At 32.7% G+C, this 25468-nt stretch overlaps 2 protein-coding genes across 4 annotated transcripts; one reads left to right on the top strand and one right to left on the bottom strand.

The window, feature by feature from the left end:
- The first annotated feature begins 600 nt into the window (after positions 1-600).
- LOC123917473 (F-box/FBD/LRR-repeat protein At4g26340-like) lies at positions 601-3691 on the top strand. 2 transcript variants are annotated; one of them, XM_045969200.1, is made up of 6 exons: positions 627-794; positions 1250-1302; positions 1414-2201; positions 2316-2453; positions 2538-2826; positions 3463-3685. In XM_045969200.1, the coding sequence occupies exons 3-6, from the start codon at positions 1461-1463 to the stop codon at positions 3528-3530; spliced, it is 1236 nt and encodes a 411-aa protein (XP_045825156.1). In that variant the 5' UTR covers positions 627-794; positions 1250-1302; positions 1414-1460; the 3' UTR covers positions 3531-3685. The 2 variants fall into 2 exon arrangements, with proteins under 2 accessions (XP_045825157.1, XP_045825156.1); XM_045969201.1 differs by lacking the exon at positions 1250-1302 and having other exon boundaries at positions 601-794; positions 3463-3691.
- Positions 3692-4914: 1223 nt separating this feature from the next.
- Positions 4915-21455, bottom strand: LOC123917464 (DNA annealing helicase and endonuclease ZRANB3). Of its 2 annotated transcripts, XM_045969190.1 has the most exons (25): positions 20852-21296; positions 19730-20083; positions 19008-19140; positions 17907-18082; positions 17169-17242; positions 16918-16953; positions 16731-16821; positions 16187-16246; positions 15243-15450; positions 13881-14026; positions 11938-12039; positions 10885-10995; positions 10331-10396; positions 10109-10207; positions 8824-9015; positions 8677-8725; positions 8597-8640; positions 8400-8504; positions 7765-8079; positions 7448-7635; positions 7269-7371; positions 6982-7127; positions 6738-6817; positions 5839-6017; positions 4915-5531 (listed from the first exon to the last, which is right to left on the bottom strand). In XM_045969190.1, exons 1-25 carry the CDS (start codon positions 21149-21151, stop codon positions 5409-5411), a joined length of 3480 nt encoding a protein of 1159 aa, XP_045825146.1. In that variant the 5' UTR covers positions 21152-21296; the 3' UTR covers positions 4915-5408. The 2 variants fall into 2 exon arrangements, with proteins under 2 accessions (XP_045825146.1, XP_045825145.1); XM_045969189.1 differs by having other exon boundaries at positions 8597-8725; positions 20852-21455.
- Positions 21456-25468: the final 4013 nt, after the last annotated feature.

Raw genomic sequence — 25468 nt, 5'->3', positions numbered from 1 at the left:
TACGTGTGTATTATCACATCAATGCGTCTATTAATAAAAAAATGGGGCACATGAACATTTCGTGATGACAATATGGTATCATAGGAAAAACTGCGAAACAAAATTAAAAGAGGAGTGCTAGCAACACACTCCAATAACAAACACACTCTAACACACTCTATTTTATTGGTTAAAATTTATATGGGTCCCATAAAAGTTATATAGGTCCACATTTTTTTATGGGACCCATGTGAATTTCAATCAATAAAAGAGAGTGTGTTGGAGTGTGTTTGTTAAAGAGTGTGTTGCTAGCATTATTCAAATTAAAATAAAGGGGCAAAAATGTTTGAATTTTAAATAAGGAAACAAAAATCGTGGAACATTTAAAATAAAAGAGTAAAAATGAAATTGAAAAAAAAAGTTCATTTTTAACCCAAAATTTGAACCGTTTCATCTTAATAAGACGATTCAAAATCATTTAATCCAATTCCATTCTCGCGGTTGGTAGCTACTAATAAAAATTATTGGAGGGATTCGAACCCTAAATTTTTCATTTTCCTGTATATATAACATGTGTCGCTAAATAAGCTAACTAATAAAAAATATTATCTTGTTCTCATAAACTTAACTCAGTTAAAAGGGATTATTTTATATGCTGGAGCCGCGGAATGCCGAAACATCCCACTTAACCAAACAATACACAAAACCCTGGATCTCCGTACTTTCCCACGCTCTGTCGCTGCATTTTCTTCACACCAATTCTTCGTTCGTTCTTCTTCCAATCTTTCTTTGATTCGGCATTGCATCACTCTCAGGTATTGATTCATCTTGTTTTTCCTCTTTGATGAATTAGGTTTTATTCATGCATTTTTTTGTTGTTGTCATCAATGAGTATTGTTTTCATTTATATATAGTGTTATTTGGTGATATGCATGTAGTAATTTTTATTTTAGTACTAAGTTAAAGGAATAATAATTGGGTGCTTATTAGATATTTAGATACATACATGCTTTAAAAAACTTATAAATTACTAGTTTACTACTACTTCTGATTCTTAATATAAGAAAAAGTTAGCTTTTTAGATTCATTGAACGATAAATGTATCTGGTCTATAATATAGACCAAATACGTCTATCCTTCAATGAACTTAAAAAGATTGGCGAGATACACTTAGGCGCCCAATGTAGGGAGTCGATTTGGTACGATTTTTGGGAGAAAACTTTTTGAATCAGTAAAAAGTAGCTGTTGAAGTTTGATTTTCCTTTTGCAGAATTTTTTCACAAAATCCGATCAAATCAAATTGATGAAGAACAACTTGATTTGGTTGGTTCAATCGAGCTATCATTTTCTCTAGCTTTCCTTATTCCCTCTCTGAAGTATAAGAAGTGCCCTGTACTGTACTTCAATTGCTGATAACTATCCAATTATTTGCAGTGGTTCGTGGTCCTTCATACACTCTTGTAAAACGGAGGAAAATTTCAATGATGGATATGATAAGCACTTTACCCGATGAGATTCTCTGTCACGTTCTCTCCTTTCTCAAAACCAAACAAGCAGTTGCCACAAGCATTCTTTCGAAAAGGTGGAAGCATCTCTGGCTATCAGTTCCCGTTCTGGACTTCAGCCGCACTCGAGTGACAGACCAACAGGCCAATTTTCGCTTTCATGACTTTGTTTACTCGGTTTTGTTGTCACGAGATTCTGCACTTCCCGTTAAGTTTTTTCGCCTCTATGTTATGTACAGTTATACTCAACATGTCAATCTTATCATGCCCAGTGTGTCCAAATGGATCAACTTTGTGCTACAACGCGGAGGACTTGAGTACCTTGATCTCTACATGGACACGTCGGGTTGGCCTACATTGCCTATTAACATTTTAAGCTGCACAACCCTAGTGGCTCTCAAGCTTTGTTTTTTCAGGGTTGTAGACCATAGGTTTTCTTCCGTTTTATTACTTCCCTCGCTCAAAACCCTTCATTTACATCTTATAAGGTTCGCAAAACGTCAAGATTTTATGTTTCTTTTAGCTGCATGTCCAAATCTTGAGGATTTACTCATATCTGCACTATTGTTTGATGATGAGGAGGACTCTCTAAGCTGTAACGAATGGAAAAACTTTAGCTTAAGTAACTTGACCAAAGCCAATGTTGATTCCTATTATTTTCAATTTCCAATGAAAGTACTTCACAATGTACAGTCTCTGTCAATGTGCATTGCTCAGGTTTGATTATTATATGAAAAAGAAAAATTTCATTGATCTGTATTTTTTTTCCTTTTACTATGATTTTTAATATGATATACTATGATTTTTGACAGTTTTATTTCTATATGTTAGGCGCACTGCTTTAATGACTCTATTCCTACTTTTCATAATTTGACTTGCATGCACCTTGAGTCCCTCAATAATCGTTGCCATTTCATAGTAGAAGTTTTTAAACACTGCCCTAAGCTTCAAGAGCTATATGTTGACGAGGTTTGTTAAGGATCAAATCTGATTTTTCTTTTCATAACACACCTTATGTTTTATTTTATTTTATTTTACTTGCATTATTAACAGGACGGCATGAACTCGAATTACCAAACATGGACTAAAAAAGATGACAAAGAAAATTGGGTGGACCCAAATTTTGTTCCGCAATGCCTTTCATTACACCTTAGAGTTTTCTGTTTTTCCAGTGTCTTTGGCCTACAAGGTGAGCTTCAGCTAGCAAGGTATATTTTGAAGAATGCAAGAGTTTTACAAACCATGAGAATCTCTACCATCGGAGAACCCGAAATAAAAGAACTATTATCCTCATTCCCAAGGGCCTCCTCATCATGTAAACTCACATTTGTTCATCTTCCACGTAAGTAGTAGTTACTCTATCATTCCTTTCATTTCATTAGCTTCTACCATGTAGTTGCTAGATTTGGTGGTTTAGATTAGAACTTTGACTTTCATGAACTTAGTTGCTGTGCACAAGTTGGAAATGCGATCCTTAAATGATCTCCTTGCTTGCCTATTTTTATTTTTTTACGATTTCATATTCACGTTGATCCATTTTATGAGTAGTTGTATGTTAAATTCTGACTTGATGCATAACAATAGGTACCTTCTTTATTCTTTTATACAGATGCATTGACAACGATTAATCAAGCAGTTGTATTCTCAAATGAATCCTCGTTTATCTGTCTTTTGATAGTGCGTGTGTATTATCTTTTATTAAGTGTTTGTGTTATGATAAGAGAGAAGGGAAATTGGTCAAGGAAAATTAAGCACTTAGTTAGTAAGAGGATAGCTTAGGTTGTTTGAGGAGATATCATGCAAAATAAATAGGAGAAATTTGGATGGTATATCTAAGTCTGCATGCTTGATGGTTTTTGAGACTAGTCCTTTATAGAAGGGCAACCCTTTATAGTTGTGTTTTGAAGTCTTTCTTTAGGTATTTATTTTCACTCCGAACTTTGTTAGGTGTTAACTAAGTATTTCTCTTATCATTCAGGTGATTATTCAAGTGAGTCTGATTCGTCTTTGGATGCAAATGAAACATCTATCGGTAGCGATGCTTGATGATTTTTAGGTTCCTTTAGTATAAAACTTAATTAGTTTTAAGCTATCATGAATTTTGGGTTGTATTATCCACGTTTGATATTCTATACGTAAATGTTTGGATTGTACTATTTATGTTATCATGGTCATGTTTTATGGAAATTTGAGTACTTCTGATAAAATCTCTTGCTATAAATTAGAAAAATACTACGACTCCATATCACAATAGTTAGTAGTTCAATTTGAAGAAAAATAAAACCAAAAACAATTGTCACTTTTAATTTTTTTAAAGAAAATATTTTTTTTTTTTTTAATTGTACTCCATTTAATACTACACACACAACTCTTAATTCAATATCTTTCATTTTGTATTTATGGTGATGCTTAAAAACTTATATTTAGGACAAGTCGTTGTGACTTTATTCGTATACTTGTTTGATAGAATTACTCATTAATTAAACAAACAATTTCAATAGGCAATTTATATGGTACATTGTTCCAATGTGTACATAATTCTTTAAATTAATAATTGAATGAGTGTTTTTTGAAATAATTATTTTTTTCTTATCATTTAAAAAAATAATCATACTAACTAACCAGTGCCCTCGGGGTACTGTTAGATCATGCTAATTAAGTGTCGATCTCCCGTCTTGTGGGTTGGTCAAGAAGTTTACAGGTGTCTCTTTACAAATATTCTCGCACGCCTAAAAATATCAAAAAGAACATCCATAACTATGTTATGCCTGTATGAGTTGTGTGCTCCCCCAAAGTATTTAAGCACGCCTTGCGACAAAATGAACAAACTTCATCAATAAGGAATAAGGGGATCATGAGGCGGTACCTAAGGATAGTCCATACTCTACTGGGGACATGTGCCGACATAATCCGTCGCTGGAGATATCTAGAAGAAAATCCTGAGCATGTGTTGCTTTGAAACACCCAAAAACAGCTTTTTGCCTTGCGATCATAGCAAAACCAACTTCCATAGTTCCCGGTCAAATTAAAATAACGATTATAAAGTGATCTTTCATATTAATATCATGAGATTTTATTGGATGTGGATGTAAAAATATTAAACTCCAACACAAAATATCAATTAAACTCAGTTAATTTATTTTTTTGGTAAGGATTAAACTCAGTTAATTGTGTTAATAAAAGAAAATATGTAGAAAAAAATAATAAATAATGCTTTAAATCTCAATTAAGGGACAATTTTTATTTTATTTTTTATTTCCAAAATAAAACTTATATATTTAGGATAAAGGTAGTGACTCTTATTATAAAAAAAAAGTAGTGAAATGACAAGTCGTTGTCACTTTATTCCCTCCAATATCTATTATGTTTTTTTTAAAAAAAAAAACTTTTATGGCTATTCTTTTATTTTTTTGATAGAATTACTCACTACTTAAACAATTTCAATATCATATTTCACTTTAGAAAATACAATATATAATTCATCAGAACATGAATCATGACAACAATTTGGTCATGTAATTTCAGATCAACGTTTCCTTCCACACTATACAAAAAAATGGTGGAAATCAATGACATGTTTATACATGGATGAGTGGATGACCCAAAACTGTAACACTACACTGCCCTGGTTATCTTAACCTCATGCTTAAGGGCTTTCTCTAATTTCACATGTTGACAATTGCTGCCTTTCCAACTAGACAAAACATCACTCTTCAAAAGGACCTAATTGGTTGGCTGCATCGCAATAAAACAAGGATGAACAACAAGGACGATCTTACTACGTAAACCAAACCATGGATGACCACTTCAAAGCAGATTGCAGTCATCTGCTGGTCGTTGCAACTGCACCATGTGCATCCCCCATCAATTTTTTGTTTACAACAAACTGGGTTGAATGGTGAAGATCTTCAGCAGCTGCTGTTCTTAATCCTTACAGGCTACATCTCCACTTTCTTGACTATTAGCTAGCGAATAGGCACTTCCAGGAACCGGGACTAAAACATCATCTTCGTGCATATATTCTTGCTCTGCGTAAAGCAATTGTTCCTGAGTTTTATACAGGAAGTGATGTGAATAAACAGTCATCAAATTTTTGAAGGCTTTCTTGCTAATGGTTTTACTTAAGTATGTAAACAATCTTATGCTCATGCACAATTTTAGTTCACTAGGTTTATAATTGAACCATATAATTGAAAAAATTACATCCTAAAGCATGAAGGTAATCAAAGCATGAATGCTTGAAATAAGTGTCATACAGATATGCCATCCAATACATATGGCAGACTGAAATGCTGCACACCATTGGGGAATGCGTGCCTACTGTCTACACAGAGCAGAAGTAATTACTTCATACCTTAGTAATAGTATTAATTCCAGCAACACCCTTCATACTATTTTTCATGGTATTCATCAATTCTTTTAGTTGTTTCCGGGCATTTGCTCTTATAATACGTCGGTCAGCACATTGTACAGCAGTAACATCGTGATGGCAGGCCACACAAAGAGTTCTCATATTCTCAAGTTTGCATTCACCTATAGAAATGATTAAATAAGGTATAAAATTCAAAAACAGCTAAAATCTAACTTTTCTCTGCAAGTAGAGGAAATTACAGGGAGGACACGATCAGCAGAGAAGGAAGAGGACACTATAAAAGCAGTGATCTCTATCTTTTATGTAATTTATGCAGAGAAGTTTGCATTACATATTATATTCTCTTATTTTAATATATTTATTTATACTGTGATATTTTTCAGTGTATTTTGAAAAATAAGTGACAAATTTTAAAAATGTAAAAAAAAAAAAGCAAACAAATTATAATACACAATAAATTCAAAATCTAAGAAATTAAAAACAATCTTTGGATATTACTTCAAGACACCCCTTAGATGTTTACTATCCTAATAAAACTAAGCAAATAATCCAGAAGTTAACATCCTGACATAGTAAAATCTGAAAGTTAACAGTAGCTCGATAGGAGTGCTAATAGTCCCTTACTATTTGAAGACTGCTAATGGTCCCTTACTATTTGAAGACTTATTTACATTTAATACCCACATTGCAGGTACAATATGACTAGATGAATGTTTCCCATAAATCAAGATTTTTACATTGGCATTTCCTTTGAGGTTGAGCATATCAAAATCTTAGTTGCAAGTATCAAGATGAACAATTCTAAGAATAATGGGTCACTACGATTAAACATTGATAATTTTTCCAAAATCAAGTAGGGCTGAATTTATAGGAAATTATACCTCCGCCTTTGTATACTGGAACAATGTGATCAGCATGCCATGCATTGCCTTCAATTGGTTCTTTGACAAGCTTCTCAAGCCTGCAGATAATCAACTAGTGTTTTAGAAAAGTGCTTCAGAAGAGTGTTGGTGTCCAGTTAATAACAATTTTATTAACACTTTGGTACAGTCAGTCTTTTTACGGGCCTGTAGTGTTGTTTTCTAAACAGAATCGATTTTAGGTATTTCACCCTCATAAACTCACATCTTCGTCCGCTTTGCAATATTTGGTGCTACTTTTTCAATGTACGCTTGCCGTCTTTCCAAGGACAAAGGTCTTATATGCACCACAAGCTTATGACAGTCCAATTGGCAATTTGTGCACACACCTTGCTCAATTTGGAAAAGTTCCTGAAAATTTAATCTCAATTACTTTAAAACCTACCTCAATGACATGAAAATTACACAACAACATTTCTAGCAAAGAACATCTAAACAACAAATAAAAATTAGTCAAATACATTATAATTTTAATATGAGAAATGTTCTAACCTGACGGAGGAATCTGTTGCTGGTTCTCATGCGATACTCTTGATAGCAGACAAGGTTACAAAAAAGATCTTCAAAATATTCAGGTGTCTTGGCATTATTACCCCTGAAAATGTAATTATTAATTGTATGCTAATATAAAATATTTAAAGCAATACATGAATGATTTGTAAGGGACATACATGCATTGCTTTTGACAAAGCTTACAAAGAGGCTCATCTTCCGGACTCCAGCCTTGAGTGTATTCTTTTTCCTTCTTACCACGGCCACTTCGTAGGGAAACCTTTTTCCAAACAGCATCTGGTGGTAAGGGATAGCTGATGTCCACTAAAGGAGTCATGCGCCTTTTGCTTCCACCATTTATTAATCCCTGTCAATCATAGACTTTTGTTACATTATATGTACAAAGAAGCAAAATGATATTATATGGGATGGACAAATTTTATGAAAAGGTCATACATATCCACTAAAACAGAGTTTATGTGCATAGTGTGCCGACCTTGTTGTTGTGGTTATTACTTTCACTTAAGTAGCACAATTCGACATCCAAAGGAAGTTGTAATGGTTTTCCAAGTAACTTATTGCGTTCAATTGACCTTAAATTCTTCCACTCATTTGCAAAATCCAGAAGAGCATTCCTATAAGCGGGATTATCCTTGACAGATGTGAACTCTATACCCTGTTTCTCATCAGCATCAGCAGGACTCAGCAACTCAAGGTCCTCTGGTCGGAAATTTTCATAAAGTGGCTGTGGTCTTGCATCTTTACCCAAAATGCAAGTATAGAGGTGGATCCTTCCGGTGTATGCGCTCACCTGAAGAGTGAACAAATGTTATTTTTGCATCCATGAAAATTCTCAACTACAATATCCAGTCTTTGCATGGCCTAGGCCATTAATGGTACCCAACATCCACTTGAATATGGGCATTTTGCTCTAACCAAATACACCAAAGATAAGGATGAACCCCATAGAATACAAGCTCTACTATTATTGTATAAACAAAGATAAATAAACATAAATTCATTTCAATAAATTTGCTTCTATTATGTAGAATAATAATCAAGCAAATGATTGACTGGACCTGAAATTTCTAGTACAATGAAAATAAAAAAAAAATTACAAATAATTTTTACCTCAAATCGCAAAGAATTAACTTGATGAGAGCAATGTACTTCAGTTTCAACAGGATGACTGGGCTGGTCGTCATCTGCATCTGTTGTTGAAGTTGATTTCTTATCCTGAAACAGAAAAATAAGACTCCTTTATTCTCACAAAACACATGAACTAAAGTAGTCATTCAATCCATTAGAAAGCTTCAACGAATATGCACCTCTATTACTTCATCTTTGTCCTCGAAACTCTCTTCAGGACATCTATCCGCAGCATAAAAAACATCTACATCACGAATTCCATCCAAAACTGAAGCCTTGTCTAAATCTAGGAAGGAAACACTATCAACCTATTGTACCAAAAAAATACAATAATTAGACAGAACAAACTAATAGAGCGATTAAATCAGAGGCAGAACAAGTTATAAAAGTATAAACTAAATCATACCATAATATTAGCACCCTGATTTATGTTGTTTAAAAGACCAGAGTCATCATCTTGATTAGTTGCTGTTTCATTTGATTTCACTGCAGAGAGTTCCCCATCCAATTGTCTTATAACGGATGCATCTTTGAATGCAGACTGTTCTTTAGATCTGTTAATTTTCAAGGATGGGCCTAAAGAAGAAACTTCTTCAACCTGCCACACAACATCCCCAAAAAGGAAACTGATATTATACAAGAGTATTAAAATTCTAAAACTTATTCTTTCCAAAAAAAAAATCTAAAACTTAATGTGATTCATTATTCTTTCCAACTGATTACAATAGTAAAACATTGCAAACTATGTCAAACAAAAGTTATGACTCAGACATTTCATGGTAATGGTCCAAGACAAGAGGTGTATTTAATTAGGTAATCATAAGTTAGGACTCAGAAAAAACCTTTCATGGGAAAAGTTACACGGTATTGAAACCCAAATTAGAGCAGAACAAGTCCAAGAACTACATTGAAAACTGATGAAAAATAAATTATTCAACTGAACTAAATGCTAAACTTCTGACAATGTTATCACTTGGAAAAACCACCAATCAGTTTTGTTCATCCCATAAGTTGGAAAGGGAATTCATCCGCATCAATAAAGATAAACATAATGTCAGTGTGGTCAAATTTTTTACGAAAGGCCATTTGACGGCCACAGTGGGATGGCTGTTACATTGTGGCCCATGATGACCACTATTTACATGGAGGCAATAGCAGTTCAGACAGTCGTGCAATGAGCACCCAGCATTGTGCTTAATTTAGACACAAACGATTAAAAGGAAAATGAATGCAGAATGCAGATGCAATTTACTAAACCTTCATTGCATGGCAGTGTATCATGCTATGGCCCACACTACTTGTGAACTATTGGGGTTGAAACTTGAAACACTTACTCCAAGAATTGAAGTTTGTAAATTATTAGGTCCTATGAGACTTATGTGTGATAATTAGTCGGTATCTTTCTTCATACCATGTCTTTTATAAAATGACTAAATCATATAATTTGATGTCACTTCAACAGAGAGATGCATCAGTTTGTATGACAACTATTACAACTCTGGACAAACTAAACGAAAGTTACAGACATGCATCGGTTTCTTTTAAATGTTTAGTTCGTCAAAATAAATGGTAGACAATAGACGCATAAATCAAAACATGTACAACTGTAAGATTTAAAATAACATATAAATATAAAGAAAGTTTGCAAACATTTATTCAGAAAGCAAATAATAGAATAATTTAAGTGATACCTCTATCTCTTTCACCGCATCATATTTGCCATCTGTTGTAGATGAAACACGGTGCAAACTTTTGTTCAAATATTTCCAATGCGATTCATCTGAAGTATCCTGCAGATGGCCATTCGAACAGAAGAGCTTGACAGAGGCATATAACAAAATATGTATAGAATATGTATATGTTAACTGCATTTGTTTATCCCAAATTTTCATAATCTATGAAAACCTAATTACCTTTGCACAGAATATGTATATGTTAACTGCATTTGTTTGCCCCCGTCGATGAGCTCTGTCCTCAGCCTTCAAAACATGGTAACAGTATATATTATTTATATAAGACATTATTTAAATATAAAAAAATATCCCCGAATTTTACACTTCATCATCAACTAGAACAAGTACACTACACCAAACAAACTGTACGAGATTTCCGTAATCAAGAAAAACTTTTCAGGGCCATCTCATGGCGCATAGGTATTACCTATCAAATCTGTATCACTTTCATGGTAAACAAGACCAATCATGTGCAACACCAGACATGATAAATTGATAATTATCAAAAGAAGGGTGAAAAGAAGTTCCATTACAGGCCTAATGGTTCAATATCTTTCAACCCAGCATGGGCAATTCTGAAGGAATCATCCAAAGTTCTAGTTTTGCTGCAATTTTTCAAATAGATTATCAAGTATATTTTACAGATGAACCTAAGTTTCCCATCCCTATCCTACAACCCAACAATAGTTATAAACAAACTTTTCTGAAGAAAATAATAATTCATCGAGCAGAACCTGAAGCATCACTGTTGGGCACTGAGGTAGCTCCAAAAACACAACATCTCGTGCTGTCGAGAAATCAAGTCCAAAACCTGCTGCTAGAATACCTATTATCGCAATTTTAACCTGAAACGCACATTTAACTAACAAGTCAAATAAGCCTAATGATGAGAACGTAAAATACTCCAAACTTATGTCATGGTGAGAAGGTAAAATACTCCAAACTTATGTCAACTAGATGATGACCCACATGTTGTGCAGCTGGAATTTAATTGCATTGGTGATATATAATATTATAATCTGAGCTAAGCTTATGGGAAATAAAATCTATGTTATTAGAATAGTAATTAATCTCTTTGAATGAGAAGTTTATGTAATTACAACTTGGAGAACATTTCTACTCATGTGTTGACTCTAAGAGTGCAATATCTTATATATTATCTACATTTTAAACTGCTCATTTAATAATTTTGCACCAGATTTTATCTTGAATGACATATGTTAATTTAAAGGACAATTCATAAGCATCTGTGCATCCCAACAGCTAGACGAAAATACTACGTCAATTCACCAAATAGAACAATGAAAATGGGACTGATTATCAGAAAATGCTGCTTCAAAGTTAAAACCACCTCTGGTCCTAATTATAAAAGACAATTAGGTTACTTCACTGGCCATAAATGTAATAAATTCAGTTCACTTTCTAAATGCATTAATTACTGAAGGTTCTTTTATACACCTATTTAATTGTGAGTTTCATTTTACTTAAAAATTCATCTTCCCTATACAAGTGGGGTTCATTTAATGAATGCTAAGAGTACTTTTGGAAAAATATTAGCATTAAATCATTTGAATAAACATTATTGGTCTTTGTGATTTATTTGTTTCTTATAAACAGGACCGGAGGGAGTATTAAAAAGCATCAAAGTATTCACAGTTAATATTCCAAATGCAATAGACTTTCAACAAAAATAATATAAAAAATTATTAATATGGTGAAAAAGACAGTAAGAAGAAAATTATCAGTATCACAATAAATTCAGGAGAGAAATGCAAAGTTTACAATACCTCCGGTGATGATCGAAATGAGGTTACTGCGGATTGTCTATCTCTGGGTAGTGTATGTCCATCTATTCGCACAAAACCTACTCCTTTGTCACATATATACTCCTGAATGGTTCAGAAGACAAGCTTTATACTATAGATAAAATTTAAATGTCTATGGGACATCAAAGTCTTCAAAGCCATAAGGCAAACACTAATATACAGTATGATGATCACCCGTTCAAATGAAGGAACAAGAAATCAAAATAAAGAAAAGAGTTTCTGCTAATGAAAACAGCTTGTACTTTTAGTTTCTATTTTACTTAGATTGTGGCATCCCATCAACTTAGTTCTGTTTTGAGGTTTGCCATGTTAGCTGGAGACTGTTATAACTGTCTAACTTGTTGAGCAAGTTTGTTATAGTTGGGTGTACGTTAATCCCAACAGTGTGCAGGATAAGCATGTTATAAATGTTGTAAACTCTAACTGTTTTAGTCAGTTAACAGAATATTCAAAGGAAAAGAAAACTCCAATTTCAGTTTTCTTTCATTTTAACATGGTATCAGAGCTTATCAATTTGGGTAACCCGCCATTTACATCCACGCATCAAGCCCAATAGTATTGGGCCCAATATAAAAACCTAATATGGAGCATATGATAGAAGCCAGCCAAGGAGAATAGTGAAGTACAGCCATCACTACACTAGTACATCACATGTAGGTCCTAGGATTTGTGTATATATATATATATAAAAAAAAGTCCTAGGGTTTTGTGAAATTGAGGGAATCCGAGAGAAACGTGAACAAAATATTGTTGTGATTTTATTGGAATGACAAAACCCGATTCAAAACTCTTAAATTTTGAACATAACAAAACCCCTTAGATGGCTAGTAAGGCAAGGATTGTCTGCTTTATCTTAAATTTTGAGATGGATCTAACTCATCATTGTATGTAACAGACTGTCCACCCTCTTGTGCTACCAATCCGTCACTCATAGGAATATCTACCACCTCCATGAGAGGCAAAAGAAATACCACATGGGGGTGGTAGACATCCTATGAGTGGCAGACTGGTAGCACAAGAGGGCAGACAGTCTGTTACAAAAAAAAAGTCTGCTTGTAAGGTGAATGATGTTTTCCACAAAAACATTTTTCCAGGCCATATCACATACAATGTAAGCCTCTCAACACATCTGCTCACACTCAGGATTGGGCATCTGGAGTGTGACCCCAGTGGCTCGTTACAGGGCGGCCTAAAAGATTGGATGCGCTCCAATCCTATCTTAGATTGTGGGCTGGACCTAACACATCATTAAAAAAACATCTTGTAAAGTGAGGGGTGTCTTCCACTTATAAATACTTTACTAGGCCATATCACATCCAGTGCAGGACTCTCAATATACTATATAAACTCCAGTTACACCATATCTCCGATCAACGGTAATACACCTCATCACACCCATAGCTGTCGGACTGATGCAATTATAGAATGGGTAGCCCAACAATGAATCTATGATATGCTCTAATACCAATATAAGTACTCAACCACACCTAACCAACTTGTAAGGTGAGGATCAATTAAGCTTTATAAAATCTACCTGGTCAACATATGAGACTAAAATCTAGTCAATGTGGGAATTGGTTTTTTTTCCAATAAGGGATATTGAATTGGTATTTATAGTGAACTCTGCCAGAATTCTGACAAATAACTACATTGTTAGATCAACTACTAGAGTAGTACTAGCAACACTAACACTCTCTTATTGGTGAAATTCATGTGGATTCCACCATATTGGAAAGGGTCATGCATGAATTTCACCTATTAAGAGAGTGAGTGTTGCTAGCACAACTACTACTAACTGACTCAGATGAACAACTACAGGAAAAACAAGAAGAAAAAAAAAAGATGAACTACAGAGCTGCGACAAAGTCCAGTTAATTACAGCTACCAACGGATGAGAAATGCACCTGTACTCCGTCAAGAACTTTGTGGTGATGACCAAAAATTATCATCTTTGAAGCATTCTCTGATCCTGCAATGAGTGGATGGAACGAAAGCCATTCACGAAACCCAGATAGCTTTGCAATTCCAAGTTCTTGATAAGTAAGCTTTCCTGGCAACAGGTTGGATGAATAAATGAGACATTTATAATATTCTTCCACTTTGGTATTAACTCAGGCAACAACACAACGATTGGAAATGAGAGATAAAAGTAAATGTAGTATGGCATTCTCTTTGAACAACATAAAAAAACCAAGTGACATTTTTATTTTTATGAAAGTATACTTAAAACATACAATGAGTATATACTTTTACAGAATAGTTATGTTAATGTTTTTTTCTACTCAAAATACATATGCTAATTTTAAAATGTGTTAATTTTAAAGTGGTATTATCGGGAATTATTGTAAGGAAGCTTAGAGTTGGTTGCTAATGTTATCAGATCATAAAGGCTGGAATTGGACTTGTTTTTTCTGACATTTTTTGGCACTATTTAACTTTCTTGTGACCTTATTATTTGTTGTTGGAAATAATGTAAATAAGGTGATTACCATTGTATAGTATCATATAAATAGTGTTGGAAAACATGTATAGGATCTTTGTGATTATTGTATCAGCATATTAATTGTATTATGTAAATAGTTATAGAATCTTCTATATTTATTTTGTAATTATATAATCAATCCTATGTAAAATGGACTCTCGTATAGTTTTAGGCACACCAATCGAGAGCATTAGAAAAAGGCCTTTCAAAAGTCAAAACATTTACAACCCTTGATATCTTCTACACATGTATTCCGATGGTCTGAGTATACTGATCAACATTGATTATCCACTAATAAATCTCTTCTCCATCAAAATCACATTTGCAAGATGCAGAATCAACAGCACAATCCCACTATTTTATTTTTTTAGAAAGAATAGAGATATTGTCCCCTGAATACTTACACAAACTTGCAAAACTTCTAGGGTTTGCACACCTCACATGCCCAAAGGCTCCAATTCTCTCATAAATTCTTAGGCTCATCCTTTCCTATTATTTTTATTAAATACAGACTTATCCTAACTAACTTTAACCCCCTCAATTAATAGACCTAATAGATTAGGACTACCACTCAATCATTCAAATGATAAACAATTTAAACTAATGCATTATTTTTATGTTGTAAATGATTTCACAAAGAATTTCATAAGCTTCTCAGAAAAATAGCATTTTCTTCCTAATATGCAAGGCCTAAGACAATGTTAAACTGAGCACTATTATGCGAGTCATTAACTGAAAGACAACTTAGTTCAATAGAGTAAAGGCAAAGATTCCTCGACAATACCATCATGTTCATCCAAACTTTCCAAAGGCATCTCTTCACTAGCATTTTCAGAGGCATCAATCTTCAAAGCATTTTCAGAGGCATCAATCTTCAAAGCCCCAACTGCAGTTTTCGCTGCAACTATATCTGATCTCTTCAACGACAATTTTATAATTTGCCGGCGTTTTGGAGGTAACTGTTGCAACACATGTTCCTTGAGCCGCCTTATCTACAACACATGAAAAACATAATAAGACAATATCTTTACAATCATGAATTAGAGAAGCATCACAAAACATTGCTATACTCAACCAAGAAGGCATAATAAAATTAACATTGTATAAAGGTAGGCACCCTAAATCTACCTTACATGTAAAAAACTAGAGATCATACCATATCATGTGACACAGTTTGGTAAACTTCACAAGGAATATGTAAGGACAGATAAATATTAAAATTATCTTTCAATATTTTTGAAACAGCAGTTTCTCATAAGTTAAAATTAGATGTTGCATCTCAATATCTTCAAAAGGTCTTGTTTAATTTCTCCGTAAACATCTATAATAAGCTCATAAAACTACATAAGGGAAAGAAAATCCGTATATTCCTATTTTTTTTAATTTAGAAAGTACATATGAAGCTAGAATCTAATCCATATTGGGCCTAAATATCTTTGATTCATCATACGAAACAACAAGAAATAAATATAGAAGTAAACCACAAGGTTTAAGGAAGATGAATGTAACAGAAGAATAACATGGGTGTTTTTTTTTTTTGACAAAGAATAACATGGGTGTTAATTGTTGTGATTGGGTGTTAATAGTTATGATAGAGAATGACCACCCATGCTTATGGAATGAGTCAACAAGACTTGCAGTGTTGTTTGGGACTAAGTGTTGCAAAGTAAAAAATAAACAACAAAATAACCTTGATTTTGCAGAGAAAAGAATGTTAAGAATGCCCACCATAACAGTTTGCTTTAGTAACACGTTCAACTCCTCCAAGCGAATGCCCTTTGAGTAATCCTGCAATACAATCCATTTGTTTGTGTGAATTCCTCTTTTAACAAAAAATTACTACCCAAAATTAAATATTTATCAATATATACAAATTTTATCACTTTTCCCTCGTGACAGGTTAGAAAAGGACTAAATGGATGATAATCTTGAAAAAGATTGGTACTACACAGCACCTGAATGAGGCTAAAAAAGAGACGAGAAATAAATGACTGCTCCAATCCAACCACATATTTTAGAAAATTTAAGACCTTTGAAAAATATTACAATTTTAGATCATTTTCTACATCAGCAATATCTTATCCAATATTTTTACCAGCCATGCCATGGATGGGAATAACATCTGTCATCATCCTAAATTCCTAATTTAAATAATGCAAAAGGTGATGCTCTTCTGTTTTAACTTGTAAGAAATAACTGGTAGCAGCTAGAAGATACTTATAACAATTAACCAAATAAAACCATACATACACAGACACGAATCCAGGATTACCGCAAAAATTTTCCCTTGGACACCCTTGATATATTTGAGATCACAATAAGTTTTTGCAAACTCATATTTTGTTGTCCCCAGCAAACCTGGCCTGTAAAATAGAAGAATTGCACAGAAAACTGAATTAGCGGGAATAGTAGAAAGCAATTTTAAATATGGAAAATGTTCAAGGTGAGAATATACTTGCCATAACATATTTATCTGATGAAATATGTCATACGGTCTATCGGCACCTAGGAAGAAATGTACCATAAGATATAAGAAAGCATTAAGAAATTAAATAACAAAAACGAAGAGAGGACCCAAATTACAACAAGGAACAGGAAGTTCAAAAATATGGAGCCACAACCAATATCCAAAAATTAATTTTTTCAAATTAAATAATAACTATTAACATCAAATCATATGAATCTAGCTTACTATGACCTAGGCTACAACCTTGATAAAGAAGGTGTCCCTGATAGCAGAATTATACGCTCGATTTCTGAAGCCACATCAAGAACAGCCTTTATCTGTTAAAACAAAACATATATATGAAAAAATATAAATGTACATCTTTAAGCTTTGGCCAAATAAAAGATATACAGACATAAAAGATAACACATTAAATTACAAGACGATACAATACAAATTAAGAACATGAATCTTTCCTCTAAAAGAAGTTCTTCCAAAAGGAAAAATAAACTTGAACCAAAAAGATTTGATTTGCGAGCATAAAATGGTTATTTGACTTCCCAGCGCCTATCAGATCTTCTGATCTCACTAATCTAAATCTCATTCCTCCTTCAAAATTCATATCAGCCCCAAAATTATAAATAAGGCTCACAACTTATGCCAATTCCCAACGGCCCAAGGCTTTAATTGTAAGTGATGCTCATTTTCAACTTAAAATTATGAATTAGCCTGCTTTTGTATGCACTCACTTTAATAAATTTTAAACGCTCATTCACAATTTTGAGGGAGGAGGACAATATTAGCAGCAAACAACAATCATGAATCATGATAATATCATCATTTGCCAAAAGCTTCTATCTTTGAGTACCACAAAGAGATGTCAAAGTTAATATACACATCGACTTTAACAAACATAATGGAATTATGTATTTATTCATAATGCAAATTTACATTGTCTTTTAAATTTTACAAATCAGAAAATGAGATAGAAACTGAGCATACCTCTCCTGGTTCTGAGGTTTTCTTTGTAGCGCGTACATGATGAGATTCATCAACAATCAAAAGAGCCCACTTACGCTCAAGCATGCTCTTCCTTAGACGATGAAGCATGGTATAAGAAATAACCACAACTTTAGGGCATCTTGTTAGATATACGGGATTGTCTTGATGGCCAAAAACTGGATTAGAAGAAACAAGTAAATCCTAACTAGCTAACAAAAGAAAGTGAAGTTTTGCAACAATGGTATGAATTAAAAACCATCCAACAAAAAAGTTTACATCCAAATAATTAAATCTTAGTCGAGAAAAATCATATAGATAAAAAATAAAATTGAATATCATTTCCATATTCAATTTTCATTTACACACATGACTGGTTGACTTCAAGCATAGTGCATTAAATAGAATAGCAAACATTAACAAATGACAATGATACAAAAAATGAAATTTTCTTGTACGGTCTCACAACAACCATTCCATTAATAGCTTTGGTGATAACTATGCCAGACTTCTGAGCTAGGAACATGAGGAAAGTGCTGGGTAAATTTATTTCAGTCTACTGTAATTTAGTTTCAACTTTCAAGAGTACTTGGGTAAGATCTTTCCTGCCTCTTCTATCTCATCCCTTCCCCCTCCCCTTTTACTCTCTCTTGCTACCACTCTTAAGTAATGCGTAAGTGCAAACCACTCTCACGTAACTATCAATTCAAGAAAACTTCTGCCCATGCACTGTTATTTTCATTGTAAAGTTCTCAAACCATATTTAAAATGTGCCTGATTCACCTAACCAATCCTATTGTGTAGCAAAAGTACAACATTCAATTTTAATACCATGTTTCTCAAAAATTTGAATCTCCCGCTCCCAAACCAACTCTAGTTTGATGATATAGAAGACAGCTATATCTGTGTATTCCAAGAAAAGATTCAATGGTAACAAGTTCATTACTTAAATGCAGCACTGCATTGTTATTGCAAATATCCTACATTCTTCTCAGGAACAAACAACACATCTGCTTCTCAGTTTTCACCAAAGTTTTTACCAGCCTTGCCAATGAATACCAACAAGTATACAGCACCATACACAACTTAAAAGCAAAACATTACCGAGATGGATATCGGTAGGCAAGCAGGTAGGAAGCCACCGCTCAATTTCTTCAGCCCATGAATATCGCAAAACAGCAGGGCAAACAACAAGTATAGATCCTTCATCCATAAAACATCCTGCAATAGCAATAGCCTGAAAAAACAATAATAAAACATACACATTTCAGGTCGTCATTCTATTTTACTTTATCAAGAACAATTCAAGCAATATAAGCATCCATCAATAACAACAACAAAAGTCTATCATAAATCATGCATAACGACAAACCGTCCACAACAAACACATTTGATAATCAGCTAAAGTGCTTAACTAAGAGTTTATTCAATAAGCGTAACTCGTGAGAATTATGTCATAAACTTTTGAGCATAAGCTTATTGAAATTAACTCCAAAGAGTATATGGCATTGCTTTAAGAAACTATCTGTGACGCGATTGTTGACTCCACGTCAAGATTTTTTATGCCTATGCATCAATTGTATTGCACTGCAATTTTCCGCAGTATTAAAGATTTCAATGCAACCACAACACAACCATGACAGAGATTTAAGACCTTGCCTATAGATAGTTCATATGCTAAATGCTTTTATAAGTTTAACAAACAAAACATACGCTTAAATGTTTATGTCACAAATTAAGCCTAGAAAACCATCAAAAACTCTCTTCAGAACGCCCTCTAAATCTAAAAAAATTTAAACAAAATGAAGAAAACAAAGGCTTGGAACCTGAAGTGTCTTCCCAAGTCCCATTTCATCAGCAATGAGACACCGACCACCTCTTCTAAGTGCAAACCTTAAACCATCCATTTGAAATGGCAACAATACATCAAGTAAACTCTTAGGCAACTTTCTAATCAAACCATCGACCTCATCATCACTCAAATGTTCCGGTCTCACCGGAGTCCACCTCCCCTCCAAATGTGAAAGCTTCTCAACCACATTGAAAGTGTTCCAAGGAATCTCTTCCACCTTAATCTCTGCCTTTAACAGCTTCAAAACACTACGGTAGTCCGTTAATTTGAACACACAGGCTTTCCCGCCCGCACTTGTCTGAGTAAAATGTGATGGATCCACATCCATCTGGAAACAAAATTGCAAAATAAAAATTAAAAATAATAATTATAATAAAAGTTTAATTTGTATGCATTGACAATGTATACAATTTTACACCAGACTCTAATTAGTTATCAATATTCAGATATGTCACAATATTATTTTCTAAAACACATATGCAAATATGATTTAGAGATTAGTTGTTATATTGAAATTGTAAAACTACGTCACTTTCTTATGCTTATTTCTAAAATATCTCTACAAATATTTATATAGTGAGATTTTATTACATTGAATATTGATGAAGCATACAAATTAAGGGTTTGTTTGGATCGACTTATTTGAATTTATCTACTAGCATAAGTTTTGTGAGATTCTTTGGGTGAACTTACGAAAACAGCTTATCGCAATTTTCATAAGTTTTGTTCAGCTTATTTTCATAAGTTCTTCAAAATAACTTACAAAAACAGCTAGTAGCATATATAAAAGCAAACAATTCATCTTTATTTTATCTTTTGCTATAAAAATAGTTTATATAAGCTTATACATAAGCCACAACGCTTATCATGATAAGTGTCTGTGCTATAAGCTGCAAATAAGTTGTTTATCCAAACATACCCTAAATCCAATATCTAAATTATGAAATTTTAAACTGACTGTGCATACAAATTAAACCAATAACTAAATGGTGAAATATGATAAAACATTTTACATCGTCGGTGCATATAAATTAATTAAAATTCAAAGAATAAATGAAAAATTTGAATTTTGAAATTTGAATTTGAGATAACTTACTCGTGAGAGAATGTTATTGAGAATGGCGAAACAAGTATCATAAGTTGGAAAATTGAAATTAGGAACAGGAAGAGGAGTAATAGTGAAAGAATCATGCGAACAAATTTCAAGTCTCGCGAGGAATTTGAAATCAGGTTCGGGTTCAGGTTTAGGTTGAGAAATTTTCTGGCATTTGAAAAGATGCCAAGGGTTTCGTTGTGGTTGTTGAGAATTGGATTCTAAGAAAGCTTTTCGTTTTGCTAATGCAGCAATTCGATTCGCTTCCATTTGTTGTTTTTGTTGTTCTGTGAGTTCCACCATTGTTGCTGAGACTGTGAAGTGAATCAACCAACTTAACTGGTTGGTGCTTTTCGAATGCGTCTCTTTTCTACCGCGTGTTCTTATAACATAACATGATGATGATGACTGAAAGAGAAGCACTTTTTCTAAAACGTGCTTTTTTTTAATCTAATGATTTTTTCTATATTACAAAAAAGTTAATTTTTTTCCTTTGTCTCCATAAACAAACAGACAGCCATTAAGCTATTCTCAAATACATGACTAACACTAAAAATCATCGTCTAGACTATCAATAAACATATTCGCTTGTCATCAAATAAACTTTACCTCAAAGTTATGAATCACACATTCACACTTAACATCCTTCTTAGCACTTAGATGTTTTTTTACCGTTAGGGCCCGTTTGGTGCGCAGGATAGGATAGTGACAGGATAAGATATACAACAGGATAGTGATATGATAGGATAGGATATCAGCAGGATAACAGTTATCCTCAGTTATCCTATCATGTGTTTGGTGCACACAGGATAACAAACATGATAACTATTATATCATATTTTTAATACATATTTGTTCATACCAATATGATAAGATACATAACATATTTAAATGACAAAATTACCCTCGTAAAACAATTGTTATTTGTTAAAAATTATATTGTAATACTTTGAATTTTATAAATAAAAATATAAATAAGTAATTGTACAAAAAGAAAAAGTAATCAAATAACTTTAAATTTAAAATACAAATCATGAGAAAATAAACAAATTAAGTTTTTTATATGAATCATGATCAAATAAATAACTCAATTATACATGTTAGATAAGCTAAATAAATATATGATATATGTAAATAATAAAACTACCATTGCAAAAGAATTATATTTAAGTTGTTATTAAATTTAAATTAATATTCTTATTTTGCAATTTTTTAATAATTATTTTAATTTAAAATATTGTAATTTTAGGAGAATTTTGATTTTTTAGATTATATAAATTACGAAATTACCCTTGTGAGAAAATCACATATATATTTAAAAATTAATTATTTTATTATTAATTTACTATCAAATTATTTTATTAATTTTCAATTTTTTATTTTAAAATATATTTTATAGAATAAATCAACGATTTTTTTTTCTTATCCTATCCTGCTGGTAACCCAGCTCAAATTCAGGATAATGATTTTAACTAGAGAAACAGGATAGGATAAGCTACAGGATTAACTTATCATATCCTGTTGTGTCACCAAACACTGGATTGAGACAGGATATGATATAGTTATCCTATCCTATCTCTTATCCTGTGCACCAAACGGGCCATTAATGGTTCTATCAATCTCTAACACGTGTTGAGGAGGTAGTGGAGACGTGTTGAGTTCTAATGTGTTAGTTTTGAATAAGGTGGCACTAATATATGTTACAGCTTTTGCTTGGTGTTTCATGGAGAATCGAATTCCTACTTATGATAACCTCTTTAAAAGGGATATTTTGAATATTGATGCTCAACATTGTGTTTTTGGTTGCGGTTATGATGAATTGCTTCACATCTTTTCTTTGCATGTGATATGTCACATTAGGTGTGGTGTGACATTCTTCGGTGGTTAGGGGTTCAGAGTGTTTTTCATAATAATCAAGTTGTTCATGCTCATCATTTTAACGGTTACAGGTTCCTTTTTTGAAGTATAAGAAGTACTTCTGAGTTATCTGGTTGGCGACTATTTGGATAATATGGAGGGCTCTGTTTACACTGATTTTTGGTAAACAACCGCTAGTTTAAATTAATTACTTGAGAGATCAACTAGTAAATCTCGGGACAATTGTTCATGCATTTCGTTGAAGGAAATTTGGAAGTTTATCTTTAAAGACATCCTTATTTTACAAAAGAACAATATGTTTGATTTCTGAAACATATGTTAAATATAATTAAAGCAAGTTCACTCAAACGAGGGAACTAATGAAAAGCAGAATTTGTAAATGCTTTAAAAAGTAAAGACTTATGGAAAGTAAATTTGCATTAAGAATGTAAAAGTTACAAAGAAATGTAAAGGTTCACCGATTCATACATCTTTCTCGAGTAACTCGTTTCTCGCCTTAACATGGATACTTTGAGTGTTTGAGATTTTGTGTAAATGAATTGTGACCCTTATTTCGACTATACATACTTCTATTTATAGAAAACTAAGTAACGTCTATCCTAACGTTAAACTGCTAAACTTCAGCCACGCGTCCTTTTGCATTTTGAAATGAACCAAGGCCTTAAACCGTTGTAACCGTCGAAGTCGAGTCACACTTAAATGATGAAAAATACTCTAAGTCCACAATTCCCTGATTACTTCGATTCGTTGGCTTCTATCGAAACATTCTTCAGTCTTGAGCTATGAAGTTTTTCCATTAGAATTCTTTTGTTCTTAAAGACATTACCCTTAATCTTCCTTTAAACGATAAGAGAGATAATCTCTCTTGTTCTTGAAGACATTAAAGACTAAGGCTATTTAAAACCATTTTAACAGGTTTCCTTTGGTAATAAATGTCTTTGGAACTGAAGATTATGACATATTTTACCTTGAGCTAAAATATGGAATAATAGGCTCGTAATGATTTTTTTTTAACAATAAAATTTTCAATGGGATTTAGTGGTCCTTCAAATTAAATTACAATTTTGGTGGTGGTTCAAGATGAAGTTCAATATTTTTAATTGTGTGTTTAACTTTTGGATTTGTAACCTTTTACTTCGTTTGTGTTTGTCAGTTTTGAAACTTTTATTTAAAACCTTCTTAGCTTTATGATGCTTTTTTGTATCTTGACATTAGTTATCATCTAAATTGTGTATACTTTGTGCTAATTTAGAGTGTCGTTTTCAATATATGGTTCTTTTGTTAATTCAAAATAAATAAAAAATAAAATATTAGAAACTATACAACAAATTAAAAATTTTAAAAATTTATTTATTAGCAAAAAAACTTAAAACTTAATTATTACAAACGTGAAACTTAAAAATCACTAAATTCATTTGGCCTATATTATTATACTATTAAATCTCTTTTTTAAAGTGTTTATCTTAAACCTCAAAATCACTCTACACGGCCCTGACTCTCTGATACATATGTCATGTAAGAGTAAATTGCATCCACATCCACCACAATGAGTCTCAAACTGAACATTGTGCAAACCCATGCTACATTGCTACCAATCCACACAATAGCATGCCATAATGCATGGGCTTCCCCCTCATGAACTTCCAACCATGGACATGCAACTCGAACCCGAGCCGAAATAAAGTTAACCATCTCTTTAAGACAACAACCATAATTCACCTTGTTGTGTTCACGATTAAATCCAATGTCAACATTACATTTCACTCATCCCATTTAATGGTGGTTGCGATTGCGACGGCAAACTGCGGTGGTTTGGACGTACAAATAAAACTATAGACTTAGAAAGTACCATATAATTATAAGAATGAGATAAATTATAGAAGTACTCACGTTATGACATACAAATAAAACTATACACTAAGAAGTATCATTTAATTATTTTTCATTGGCCATAACATTTATTGGCAATGCATCGCGAAACAGAAGAATGGTTTTTTCGCCAAAAAAAAAGAAAACAACGTCTATGGTTTGGACAATCGTCAGTAGTAATGCAGGGAGCATGATCACCGTTGCCATTACTGATTGGATAAAGATCTGTGATATGCCAAAAATGAATGTATAAAAGAATGTTATGGGATGAAAAATTGTTTATTTATTTATATAATAACGAAGAAAAATTGTTAACTAAATGTTATAAAGGAGACTTACAGCTCGTAACAAGAAGAATTAGAGAAAGAAAGATGATCAAAACATAAACAAATTTGAGAATTTTAATCATTTTTTTTTTCATGTAACAAAAAAATAGATATTTTCGATCATTTTATAATTTATTGTATTTAAATTAGGTATTTTCTGCATACAAATGCACAGACTAATTCATCGAGTTTTGTGGATCCAAATTGATTGCAAATTCCTTTTAAGAGTTTTAACTCTGCTGTATGTCTAAGTTAGAGATCATACCCAAAAAAAAAATCTTATTTAAGTTGGAAAAGACTCGCGTAATCTCATTTATCGGGCGATCATTTTATAATTAAAACACTCCATCATTTGTTAATTTCAATTTAATAATTATTTTCAGCACTTACGCAGGTGTAAGAAACCATTAAGAAAATTATAATTAATAATTAATATTAAATGACTCTTAGATATATCAATGTGTTAGTTTACCTCTTGTCGCAGACCAACTTTTGAACGCAAAATGACAAACAACCAAACAAATATCAAATGGAAAGATTCAGAGGA

Source organism: Trifolium pratense, linkage group LG3 (genome assembly GCF_020283565.1).
Source record: "Trifolium pratense cultivar HEN17-A07 linkage group LG3, ARS_RC_1.1, whole genome shotgun sequence".
NCBI classification, from domain to species: domain Eukaryota; kingdom Viridiplantae; phylum Streptophyta; class Magnoliopsida; order Fabales; family Fabaceae; genus Trifolium; species Trifolium pratense.
Note: the sequence above shows the minus strand (reverse complement) of the source record. Positions and strands in the feature narration are given on the sequence as shown.